The sequence below is a fragment of the Vidua macroura genome, chromosome 3, assembly GCF_024509145.1.
Source record: "Vidua macroura isolate BioBank_ID:100142 chromosome 3, ASM2450914v1, whole genome shotgun sequence".
NCBI lineage: Eukaryota > Metazoa > Chordata > Aves > Passeriformes > Viduidae > Vidua > Vidua macroura.
Genome location: NC_071573.1, coordinates 15,489,926 through 15,502,534, shown reverse-complemented (window position 1 = coordinate 15,502,534; position 12,609 = coordinate 15,489,926). Strand labels below are relative to the sequence as shown.

The 12,609-nt window shown below is 43.5% G+C and overlaps 1 protein-coding gene across 2 annotated transcripts in view; it reads left to right on the top strand.

Moving 5' to 3' along the window:
* Positions 1–1,120: 1,120 nt before the first annotated feature.
* The window catches only part of SCCPDH (saccharopine dehydrogenase (putative)), a 12,975-nt gene continuing 1,486 nt past the window's right edge, over positions 1,121–12,609 (top strand). Inside the window, exons 1-13 of one of the 2 annotated variants that reach the window (XR_008436197.1) lie at positions 1,121–1,431; positions 1,602–1,714; positions 2,553–2,633; positions 3,094–3,223; positions 4,838–4,887; positions 6,361–6,491; positions 7,026–7,143; positions 8,041–8,160; positions 8,281–8,337; positions 9,302–9,413; positions 10,187–10,268; positions 10,707–10,827; positions 12,110–12,159. Coding sequence is in view for 1 of the 2 variants with exons in the window: in XM_053972922.1 (XP_053828897.1) it covers positions 1,158–1,431; positions 1,602–1,714; positions 2,553–2,633; positions 3,094–3,223; positions 4,838–4,887; positions 6,361–6,491; positions 7,026–7,143; positions 8,041–8,160; positions 8,281–8,337; positions 9,302–9,413; positions 10,187–10,268; positions 10,707–10,812 (1,374 nt within the window). In the remaining variant the exon portion in view is untranslated. The remainder of the gene's footprint in view (positions 1,432–1,601; positions 1,715–2,552; positions 2,634–3,093; positions 3,224–4,837; positions 4,888–6,360; positions 6,492–7,025; positions 7,144–8,040; positions 8,161–8,280; positions 8,338–9,301; positions 9,414–10,186; positions 10,269–10,706; positions 10,828–12,109; positions 12,160–12,609) is intronic. The other variant, XM_053972922.1, reaches the window with a different exon arrangement.

Below are 12,609 nucleotides of genomic sequence, written 5' to 3'. Positions count from 1 at the left end.
GGTTTTTAAACAGGTTAGACAGGCTTCTGTTGGGAACAATTAAATATGGTAGGTGCTCCCTGGGAAAATGGGCCAGTGGGCAGGATTCACGAGGCTGCTTCCCTTTGCGTGACTTGCTGCAAGTCTCTGGAATTCAGGTGAGCAGCCTGGCCATGATAAACACAGAAAACGTGGCCTCACCACTCCATGCAGTCATGGATGCTCCATATTGAAGTTCATCTGCAGGGCCACAGGTTCTCCCTGCTGCATCAAGAACTTCACATGTTGTGTCATTCCGCTTTTGTTGTTGAGCAAAACATAAATATTTGCTGCAATTGCAGGGGAACAGTGTTTCATTTTACTTCCAGGTCATTAAATTTCTCTCTTTTATTGGTTACAGTCTTCCAACCACCTGTGTTACCTGTGCTGAAATACCTACAGAGCCATGCTCATCATGAGAGAGGATGTCTGCTCTGGAACCAAACAATGGTGACCCAGAGGAGGACCAACAAGTTGATCAGAGGGACTGAGCACCTCTCCTATGAGGATAGGCTGAGAGGATTGGGATTGTTCAGCCTGGAAGAGTGAAAACTTCAGCATGACCTAATTGCAGCCTGGGGCAAGGCTATTTACAAGTAGTAAATGTACTACATTTTCCTGTCACTACATGTAGTGACAGGAAAAGAGAGAATGGGTGCAAATGGAAAGAGAGTAGGTTTAAACCAGATATTGGGGGGAAACCCTTTACTGCAAGAGAGGTGAGGCTCTGGAACAGGTTGCTCAGAGGGGTTGTAGATGCCACATCCCTGAAGGGGTTCAAGGCCAGGTTGGATGAAGCTTTGAGGAACCTGGTCGAGTAAAAAGTGTCCTTGCCCATGGCAGGGGGACTGAAACGAGTTGATCTTGAAGTCCCTTCCAACCCAAACCATTCTGTGACTCCATAGGGCCACCCCCTATAAACGTCGCCTAGGCCTGGGCTCCAGGCCCCCTCGGCCGTGCCCTGGCACACTTCTACTCCCTCGCGGTCCATTAAACGCCCCGGAGGCTGCTCCTCTCCCCTTCGCCGCCGCAAGCCGAGCAAGGGCCGCGCACCGGCCGGGCACGGGCCGGGCGGGCACGGCCGCAGCCCGAGGGGGCGCGGGGCGGGGCGGGGCGGAGCGGGGCGGAGCGGGACCGTCATGCCAGCGCTGCCCGGCGCCACCGCCAGTACCACGGCTGCTCGCCCCATGGCGGCCCGCAGTAGCACCATGACGGCCGGACGGGTCTACGACATCGTGGTGTTCGGCGCCTCGGGCTTCACCGGCCAGTTCGTGGTGGAGGAGGTGGCGCGGGCGGCGGCGGCGACGGCTGCCGGCGAGGGGCAGCTGTGCAGCGGCCGCCTGCGCTGGGCCGTGGCCGGGCGGAGCCGCGAGAAGCTGCGGGCGGTGCTGGAGCGGGCGGCCGAGCGGCTGGGTACGGGCCGGGGCGGGGGGCGCAGCGCCGCTGCCCGGGGAGGCCCAGCGGGTCGGGTGTGCGGGGAAGGGCTGAAGGAGCGAAGCGGGGCGAGCCCCGGCGCTGCGCCGGCGAGGAGGGGGCTCGTCCCGGGCGGAGTGGTGTCGGTGACGGCTGTCTCCGGTGCGCAGGGAAGGCGGCGCCCGGGGAAGAGGTCGGCGTGGTGCTCTGCGATGTGGGCGACGCGGGCTCGCTGGCCGCCATGGCGAGGCAGACCCGGGTGGTGCTCAACTGCGTGGGCCCGGTGAGTGCGGGGATGCGGGCGGGGCGGTGCCCCCGCGGCGAAATCCTCCGGGGCCGCGCCTCGGCTGCGGGCGGCCGGGCTGCCTGCGCCTGACCGGGGCACGGAGAGCTGCCGCGGCCGCGCAGGGACAGCGCGGCTCTTGGAACTCGACCCCGGAGTTCGGAGTACAGCTGTGTACTGCAGTGGCCGAAGGGTTTCCCACCGCCGTCGCAGGTGGTGCGGTTCACGGACAGGTCTCCGCACTAAAATACAGCGGGGTTGGTTTTCGCTCTTTCACAGGCAGCCTGAGATACTAATGGTAAAGCTTGGCCCAACGTTTTGGGTTGGGCCAACATGTCAGTGGTGCTAGGGTTAAGCACGGAGTTGGAAAAGGGGCCCATAGGCTTGCTGCCAGAAGCACTTGGCCCTTTTAAAACTTAGAGTGGCAGTATTTCCAGTGCATTCAGAGAGCATCAACGTGTGCGAGGTGGAAGTTGGGTCATGACCATGTCTTTGAAATTCAGATTGTTTAAGTAGAGAATATGCTGATAATAAATTGAGTGCAGAACGTGTAAAGTGAAATTAGTGGCAATATTCAGTTGGTCTTGGTAATCTGATTTCATGAGAGAAATCAGGTGCAGTAGTCTGCAGCAAGCTCCATTATCAGCAGTGAAGTTTGTTTTCTTCTCCCTACACTGCCAAGAAATAGAAGTGCTGTTGCATTTTAGCCCCACTTAGAAAAATTGATAGCCACCAGGTTCACTTTTATTGCAGAGATGTACCTTTAGGTAAAGCACACTAGTTAAGTTGTGGTGTGTGGGTTTTCTTTTATTACATCTAGTGTTCTTTCCTTCTACAGTATAGATTCTTTGGAGAACCTGTGGTAGAAGCTTGTGTTGAAAATGGTGCAAGCTGCATTGACATTAGTGGAGAACCCCAGGTATGTGATAGTAAAAAAACATGACCTTATATCAAGGCTCTGCAAAAGGAGCGTTTGTTTAGTATGTTTCATGCTTCTGCTAATGTTTCTGAACATGAAGATAAATTCTGCTTCCTGATCTACAATTTCAAGATGCAGTAATTATTTTAAAGTACACTATACTTGGTTGTATAGTTTCCTTGCTTTTAAGACAGGAGACTCTTTGGGTCTCTGTGGAAGTTCCAAATTGCTGAATTCTGCTTCAAGCCTCTGTTATGATACTACATAGGAATTTTGTACTTTTCACTGCTGTGGAACTTTCATACTACAGACCAGGAATCGTGTATATTTGTCAAAGATACTTGTGAGTGGTTGCAAGCATGGAGGGTGCTATGATGTGTCAGTGAAGCGCTGATGGCTAATATTTGGGATGGCCAAGAATGAATTTCAGCTTAAAACATTTGTTCTGGCTGTTTTTCAGTTCCTGGAAGGAATGTACCTGAAATACAATGAAAGAGCTGCAGAAAAGGGAGTATATGTCATTGGAAGCTGTGGCTTTGACTCCATACCGGCCGATATGGGAGTACTGTACACCAGAGACAAGTTGAAAGGTGACTAGAATAAGTATATTTTTATGGTGAAAGAGGAATGCAGATTATGCTCTCATCCAATTTCCTAAAGCAGCAGTGGTCCTGTGGAAACTTCTTCAGTGTCTCTTTTTGCCTGCCTTTCCCAGGTGACCAGTTTCAATCAAGTGTGGTAGAGAGGAATTTAAACTCATATTCCCACTGGATGGGTCATTGGCTAGGGAAGGGATTCATGGTCACGTTGCTCACTGAGAGGGCCCTGTGATGAGCCCAGTTGTTCAGAGCAGGGTGCTAATAACACGAGGCTGTGGGTTCCATCCCCACATGGGCCATTCACTCAATGATGCTCATGGGTCCCCCCCAACTCAGAATATTCTGTGAATCTGAGAGGACAGAATGTTCAGCTGTGAGCAGCAGGCTGCTCAGCCAATGTGTGGATGTCCCTAGGCACCCTCAGCATAATTGCCTCTTGTGCAGTGAGAATCTTGTAGGGAAGAGACAGTGGGAAGAGGTCCACAGACTGGGGGGTAATCAGGTTTCCCAAGTTTCCTTTTTCAACTGCAAGCTCTGAGAAGCTGTTTATGAGTGTAAGTAGCAGTGCCTTTCACTTTAATAGCAGCTAGAGGGTAACTGAGAGAGAAATATATTTAAGAAAATATGTGAGAGGATTTAATTCTATGTAAATAGTACTTGATCCTGATCCCAGATGAGGATACTCTCTTCATCAGGTCTGACTTTCAGTTGGGAGGGCCCATAAGAGTATCCAAATGTTTTGCTTTTATGGACTAATAAAAAGGCTGCTAAATGGGATCAGTTTACATTGGCGTCAGCATTCAGTTGAAGAAACCTCAATTCAGATTTGACTAGAGGAGAAACAAGGTATGGAAATGAGTATCTGGATGTTCATGAGGTTGTAATTTGATGTTTGATACCTGTTTCGAATAGATGTCTTTTATCTCTTCCTATTTTGATTTTATGGCATTACCTCTGTCTATCCAGTTGCTTGCTATATTGAAATTTATCCATACAAATACAGCTTTCCAATCTCAGAAGGAACTAAGCAAAGCAAAACAAGTAAGAATACGGAGGCCTTGTGTTGTTCTGCTGTTCATCAAATTAAGCATTCTTTGCAGAACACTATTTAAGCTATGCTAAAATTAAATATTTTCGGTGTGTGGGTTTTTGGGGGAATTGTGGGTTGTTTTGTTTTGCTGCTGGGTTTTTTGTAGTTTGGGTGTACCAAAATTTTTAAATTCATGTTTGCTTTCACAGCATACATCTTCCTTTATTTTGAAACTTGGAGGAAAACTGAATGTGGCTCTCAGTATTGCCTTCCTCTTTTTTTCAATGAATGTTTTACATTATTTCATTAATTAGATATGAGAAATTAAAAAAAATTAAATGAATAGAGGTATTACTTCATCTGTATTGAAGTAATTTACACAAGAAATGTAATACTCGCTAACTCAAATAGCTATGCGTCTTAATGTTACATTATTTTGCTTTGAGATAAAGATGTAACTCTTCTTTTTCAGCTGATAATGTCAGTGGCCTGCTGTTTTGAGTCTTTCAGAGCATTCTCTGGCTTTGCAGACTAATGACTGCATGTGCCAAGTAATGTTTTCCCCTCCCTTACAGGTACCTTAACTGCTGTTGAGAGTTTCCTGTCGGTGAAATCTGGGCCTGAGGTTAGTTGGTTTCTTCCTTCCTGAAATTCAGGAGTATTTGCAATAACATCACCATAGCCCGTCAGAATAACTGTTGCTACATTAAGTCAGACCAAGGAGCAAGCTGGCAGGTCTTTGATGATAAGCCTAAGAACTTTATTCTTTAGGAGCTACTAAAAGTATTGTAAGGAAACACCCTTTTGTAAGGTCTGTTTGCAGAGCTGTCTACCTACACTTTACTCTGCTAAGCTGTTCCAAGAACTATTTTGCTTTTGCAGATATGTGGGAAGGATTCTTACAGAAGTGAAACTGTAACAGGTCCATAGTGTATTGCCAGTAATCCTAGTGTTAGGCTGTTTGGGTTTTTTGTTTGTTGGTGGGGTGAAGGTTGTTTCAGCATACTTTAATGCATGTAATGATAATACCTGTGGGTAGTAATTGTAATAATATATAATATATGTAATAATTCTAATGCTGTTGTTAAAACAATGCAACAATGATCCAAGTCAGTCTTGATGCCCAACAACCAAACAGTGCTGCTCCTGGCATGAGCATCCATCTTGCCTTACAAACCATTTTTGTTCTTAAAAACATCTGGAGGAGTGGAGGAAGCCCATGGAATGGGAGAGTAGTATCCGTCTGCTAAGCAATAGGAGATAGTAGTTAATGGGAATGTATAAATCTATATGTTGGCTATGAAGACATATTTAAATATATAGCATAAGTTCAAAGTGTTGGTAAGAAGGGATTTCAGTAATGAGAATTAGCTATGAGATGAATGAGATGGTTAGAAGAGCTACAGATATGTATTAAATTCTGTGGGTCCTGAGTATGTTGCAGATCATGTGGAAAGAGGGGTGGAGATTGCGTCGGGTCTGGCTGATCTGGAGCTCATTTCCCCACAGCAGCCCTCACAGTGCTGTGCTTTGTGCGGCAGCTACAGAGGTGTCAGTAACACAGCAGTGTTCTGGCTACTGCTGAGCAGTGCTGGCACAGCACTAAGGCTGCCTCTGCAGCATTTCCCCCCTCACCTCGCAGGCTGGGGTGGGCAGGATGCTGGGAAGGGACATAGCCCGGACAGCTGCCCCAAACTCACCAAAGGGATGTTTCCATGCTGTGTGAGTTCTGCTCAACAGTAAAGGCTAAGGGAGAGGAGGAGAAGGGTGGGGGTAGGGGGGTGGGGAGTCATTTGTTACTACTACACCTTTGCTTCCACTACTACACCTTTGCCTTATTAAATTAACTTTATCTTTACACACAAGGGATTTTTCCATCTTATTTTCTCTTCTCCCTATCTTAGCTAGGAGGAGAGTTATAGAGTGTCTTGGTGAGCACCTGACATCCAGCCAAGGTCAACCCGCACCGTTTCAATATACTATCATCATAATATTTATATGTGATAATTGTAATACATGTAGTGATTCTAATATTATTAAAATAATCCATGGAACCTTTAAATACTGAACTAATTACTGTTTCATGGTATGTCACAAGGGTCTTGGTGTACATGATGGGACCTGGAAATCAGCTGTCTATGGCCTTGCAGATGAAGCCAACCTGAAGAAGCTTCGAAAACAGATAGGATATGCCCCTGTTCCAGTAGTTGGTGCAAAGCTTAAAAAAAGGTATAAGCACAAGATGTGGAATATGCAGTCTCCTAACAGTTCCAGTATTTATGATACAGATTGCTACAGTAAATTAAATACTAAAAAGATGCATTTAGGACTTTAGTATAGTATGAAAACATAGGTGCTTATCTAGTAGAATTGAAGAAATCGGTTTTACTGACTCATCTTACTGATTTATCTTACAGAAAAGAGAACATGTCCCAGCATACTGGGTCTCAAAATTAACGTGTTCTAAAGGACTTCTAGTGACATGGGAAACTTTTGATTTCAGAAATGATTAGTAGAATGGAGGTGAAAAAATGAAAGGACTATTATATAGATTATCAAATTCACCCTTGATATAGAGCATATAGAGAGTTATATGTAGTGAATTTTGAGTGAGCCAGGGATATATTTGGAATTGCTTGCTTTCAGTGAAAAGAGATAATGTCACAAAAATTCTTGAGAGAAAACTGGTAATGGTAAGTTTATTTCAGTTTGTGTGAAGATTAGAACATTTTTTTTCTGACTTAATTTTTTTTTTGTTTGCAGAGGATTTATGTTTTACAGTCCAGAATTCAAGGAGTATTGCATTACATTCATGGGATCTGATGGTTCTGTTGTGAAAAGGACTCAGCGTTATTTGTACACCGAGTTGCAGCAAACACCTGTAAGTTACTGTTATTTGTGCACTGGCCTGTTTCATGCTACTTGAGACTGTGGCTGATGAGCCTGCCTTTGTTAACATGATAGTTATGAGACTGTCTTGTCGTTCTCCTGTCTGATTTCTAGGTATGTATTTGTAGGGAATGGAAACCTTGAGTCACAGGAATATTTGAAAGGTAGCTTTCATGATAAATATACTAAATTCTGTTTCTGTGCAGAGACTTTTCTTGTTGTATCAGCAGAGCTTCTAAAAGCATCATAATTGTAGTCAATGGTAGGTGTAGCCAGCTCAGTATAGTGTAGTAAATATCCTGATACAGAATTCATATGCTGCTCATTTATATCTTAAGATTTCTTTGATGCTTGGGTCTCCGGTGTGCAGAGTAAAGGCAGTGTGAAGTAATGGTGGTGGAAAAGATGATTAATTTTTGTTTTCCATGGCTTCCTGAGAGGAGATGAGCACCAACAATCTGTATAACTGCTGTGCAGAATCACAGGCATTAGTTAAGCAATGAGGGTGAGATGGTGCTTTAAAAAATGCACTTGGAAGCTACAAATGAGAAAGGCTTGCCATTGCTATTTCAGTTTCTCTTTAAAAAAAGCACAGAGAGGAGAAAAGGAAGATCTAGGAAAGAAGACTGAAATTGGATATCAAAACACATTTTTCTGTAAAGTTTTCTGTTCTTGTGTACCATGTCTGCTCCCCCTTCACTTTGTAGCTACATTATTTTCCCAGAATGAATGATGAAAAGTATTCTTCAAACAATTCCTTAGAATTAAGACAATTGTTTAAGGCCCTGTTTAAACCGATGTATGTTGTACAGAATAACTGCATCTTGCTTTATAAAAATCATTTGATGGAAAAAGTTAATGTAAATCTGAAAATACATTTTTGCTTCAGGTCCAGTATGGTGCTTACGTGACTGTAGGTGGTCTTGGCTCTGTTATCAAGCTGATGTTTCTGGGAATGTTATTTCTTCTTCTGGTGAAGTTTAACTTTGGAAGAAAACTTCTGACAAAAGTAAGTTTTCAAAACACAAAATAATTTAGTGTTTGGAGATATATTTTTTCTCCCTCTTATTTACTGTTGGTCATTTTTTTGTCTTTTCCATTTTTTTTTTCCTCTCCTCTATTCATACAGTACCCAGAATTTTTCTCTGCTGGATGCTTCACAAAGAAAGGACCAACCCAGAAGCAGGTAACTGACTGTTTTCTACCACAGTTATAGAATACATGTGTTGTGGTAATGGTGGAATAGTAATTTAGAGTCAACTGCCTAGCCTCAAAGAAATAATTTCTAAATGAATCACAGAATATTCTGAGTTAGAAGAGATCCACGAGGATCATCCAAGTCCAACTCCTGGCCCTGCACAGGACACCCCAGAGCTACACCATGTGCCTCAGAGCATTGTCCAAGCACTTCTTGAACTCTGTCAGGCTGGTGCTGTGACCACTTCCCTGGGGAGCTGTTCCAGTGCCCAACCACCCTCTGGGTGAAGAAACTTCTCCTGATGTCCAACCTAAATCTCCCTGACACAACTTCAGGCCATTCCCTTGGGTCCTGTCACTGGTCACCACAGAGATCAGTGCCTGCCCCTCCTCTTCCCCTCACAAGAAAGGTGTAACTGTAGTGAGGTTTCCCCTCAGTCTTCTCTTCTCCAGGCTTATCAGACCAAGAAACCTCAGCCTCCACTCATACAGCTTCCCCCCTAGGTCCAAATGCATGTTGTGTGTGCCTGTTTTGATAGTTACTGAATATTTAAGTAACCATACCTTCTGCTTTTAGATGTCAAAGTGTGTGTAACTCCTATGATGAATAAATGGATAATGTTGCTGGGCCTGATGTAGTCCCATGGATGGCTCAGAGCACACTATCAAAGGTGATGACCAAGGGAGACTGATTAGCAAAAAACCCAGGACTGAAAGTACTGAGAGAACTAACAGACTTTAGTAAAAGGCCAGTGCAACACAGTGGAAGCAATTAAAAACTCAGATTATACCTTTTGAACAGTAATTCAAAATAGCTTCTCTCATGCTTAAATGGATTATAGTATTTGGCAGGATTCTATATATAGAATTTGGATACTTTTATTTACTACTTGTGCTTTCCTGATAGCAATCAGTTTCTCTTTTGGTGACCATGCTTGTTTTGTCCACTACAGATGGATGGAACCTCTTTTACAATGACTTTTTTTGGTGAGGGTTACAGTGAGGGACAAGATCTCCAGAATGGCAAACCAAATGTGAAAATCTGCACTGAAGTGAAAGGACCAGGTATGTATTTTGCCTAGCATTTCCTGCTCTAAAAGACATTTCTGATTGCACCTTTAACCCTTGAGAAGCACTTGCAACAGGAACAAAGCCAACAGCCTTTACAGTGTATTAACTTGGATACTAGAATTCATTGTGACCTGGTTTTTGAAATAGCCACTTCGCTTGCATTCTTGTGATTCTTTGTCCTCTGACTTTCCCTGGTTTGATTTTCATTTTTGCAGAGCAGACCTTCTGAAGGAAGAGGGCTTTAAGAATAGTTTTTAGTTTTTACAGCCTGGACTTTGTTTATTTCCAGTTCCCTGAGAGTGAACTTAAATGGGTCTGGTGTGGTATAATTTCTATCACATACTTTTGTTTGGGTCATTCCTTGAGGGGAGATGACACCTGACTGTAGCACAGCCTCATTAAATAACTAGAGATGTGGCAGAATGCAAGTGTTTGATGGTAAAATTCTGAATTTAAGCACAGGATGGGGAAAGCTCTTGCTGTGTCAGAGAGCCCTCTGTCACCATGATGTGGTCACTCACAGTTGTGTGGTTAGAGGCCATTATGTGAAGCAGTATTTGTCTGGATTAGATGTTAAGGATTTCACCAGCTACTTGGTCTGATTACTAGGTAAGAAAAGCTGTTCTTAAATGGGGAAGGCTGTTTGATTGTTAAAGATATTATTCTTCAGAATGCTGTAGGGAAGAGCAAGATTACATTGTACATTTCAACACACTGTATTTCATGGGGGGGTTTTAGTTTGGTTTGTTTTTTTTTTTTTTTGTCAGAGCCTGGATACATTGCTACACCAATTGCAATGGTTCAAGCAGCTCTATCTCTTCTGGAAGATACAGCTTCTCTGCCTAAACGGTAAGTACCTTCCCATGCTGAGCAGCTCACTCTCCCTTAAACCTACTGTGTGCAAATGTTTCTCTTTGCAAATACACTTAATCAGCCCTGTGGCTTTGTGTTACCTCACCCAGCTGGCTGTGCAAGGGAGTCACCACAAGCTGATTTAAAGACACTTGCTCTTCACCAGCTGATCAGTTTAAAAGGATGTAGTCACAGGCTTTTAGTCAGGCCTTTGCATCAATGTCTTTATGTTCAGTTAATGGAGTGGTTTCTGTAGAGTTTGCTGGATGCAGAAATGAACCTATGCTTATAACCACCCTGCCAAATTCTTCACCCACTCTCTTCTCCAAGTGGCTTTTTCTTTCTTAGTCAGGGAAGCACATCTGTAGCTTCACAAAAAGGTGTCCCTCAATCACTGTGCCACTAATGTTTCTTCTTTTCTATTTTCACTAACAGGGGTGGTGTATATTCTCCAGGAGCTGCCTTCTCAAAAACAAAACTGATTGATCGCCTCAACAAGCGTGGTGTTGAGTTCTCTGTTATTAGCAAGCCTGAAGTCTGAAGTCGGAACGTAACTGTATGAACTAACACCTTTCCTGGGTCTAACTCTAATAAAACCCATGTGGCTGCAAAAGCCTAATCATAAAACAGTTTCAGCTATTGTTTGCAGCAGAAACAGAAGAAAATTCCAGTTAAAAGCTATAGTAATATTTGCTATAGTGAGCAAACCCCTGAAGGGTGGGTATTGAGTTAATTCACAGACATATTGGTAACCTCTTGGGTCCTAATTCTGGAATCTTAATCTCATTCATCTAAGTTCAAGTTCCTACTTCAGGACCCACTATAGCATCTGCTTCACAAGTAACCACAGCTGCCTTGCTTCACCCCATTATGCAACTATGTAAAGCAGGCAGCCTGGAAACAGAAGTGCCTTAGCACATAAGCTACTAGTTATTCCTAATGTGTGTTTGGTATATGTCTTCATTAACACCTTCAGTTAATCTTTATTTAATAATGGTTCTTAGTGCAGATGTATGTGTAGTTTCTGTAGTTAGGTAAGTAGTCATGAACTGTATTGTGCTTTTGCTTCTGTAAAGAAGGAGGCTTGTTCTGTTGATTGCTTTTGGAGTCTGACCTGATGTGATCCAGGCTCTGGGTGCACTGGCCTGTTTCACACTACCTGATACTGTGGTTGATGAGTCTGCTTTTTGCTGTTAGCCTCAGAATTATGAGAGTGTCTTGACCTGTTGTCTTATTTCTGGGTTTGTATTTGTGGGCAATGGAAGCCTTGAGTCACAGGAATATTTGAAAGGTAGCCTTTATGATTTTCAGGACTGTGAATGCATTAAATTCTGTTTCCATGTAGAAGCTTTTTTTGTTGTATCCATAGAACTTGTAAAAACTATGAAAGTTACTCTGAGATACTTAAGGTCATAAAAGTCTCTGATCTCCCTCAGCTGCATCACATTGACCTTTATTATTCTAAGGCAAATCACATACAAATTGATGCTTTATAGTATCATAGCTGTGTTGATTTCTTTATGGATTTAGTTCATTATATGGTGGGGTTCCGGTGCTGCTTCTTAAGTTTATGCTGTCACTGCACTGTCTTCAATAACCTAAAGTTAAAAAATATCTGTTAATACTTTATTCAGTAGCAAACAGACTAATTTCACACTGAGCTACAAGAAATTAAAGACATTGAAAAGTTGCTTTTCCCATCCACTCACCCCTGAATGTGAAACATACGTACACACTCTGTACTACCTTACAGCTGAGAGTTTATGTACTTGAGGGACAGGGATCAGAGCCATCCCTGTGTACAATTCACATGCTCTGTTTCTGATATTTCTGTTCAGAACTGACCATTTGCCACTGCCCATGACCAGGAGCAGTTTTCCAGCACAAGGTGTGTACGCAACCAGTGGTGACCATTACATTGCAGTGCCCTCTGCACTGCTCCACAGCCAGAGTGACCCACTCTGCCTCTGACAGGGCAAAATACAATTGGGTCCCCAACGCTTAAAGCTTCAGTCACGACAACAGAAAGGTTATTTTTCAAATTTCCTGAAGAAACAAGAATATAGCATCTTGTTGTATACAATGTTCTCTCCTATCCCAGTTATTTTTACGCTGCTCTTTTTCTACGCTGCTCTTTTAAAAGGCACACAACCATTATTCCACAAGGCGGCATTTTCAATTACTGTATTCCAGATGCCAGTCAAGAGAGCAACAGCCACAGCTTATTTCTGCACTAATTAATCAAGATGAAGGGATAGTGCTGTAAAAATACCTACATATCTTCATGTAGCAGTGTTCAGGTCTTCCTGGCTCAGAAATGTTTTACAGTATTGAAAGA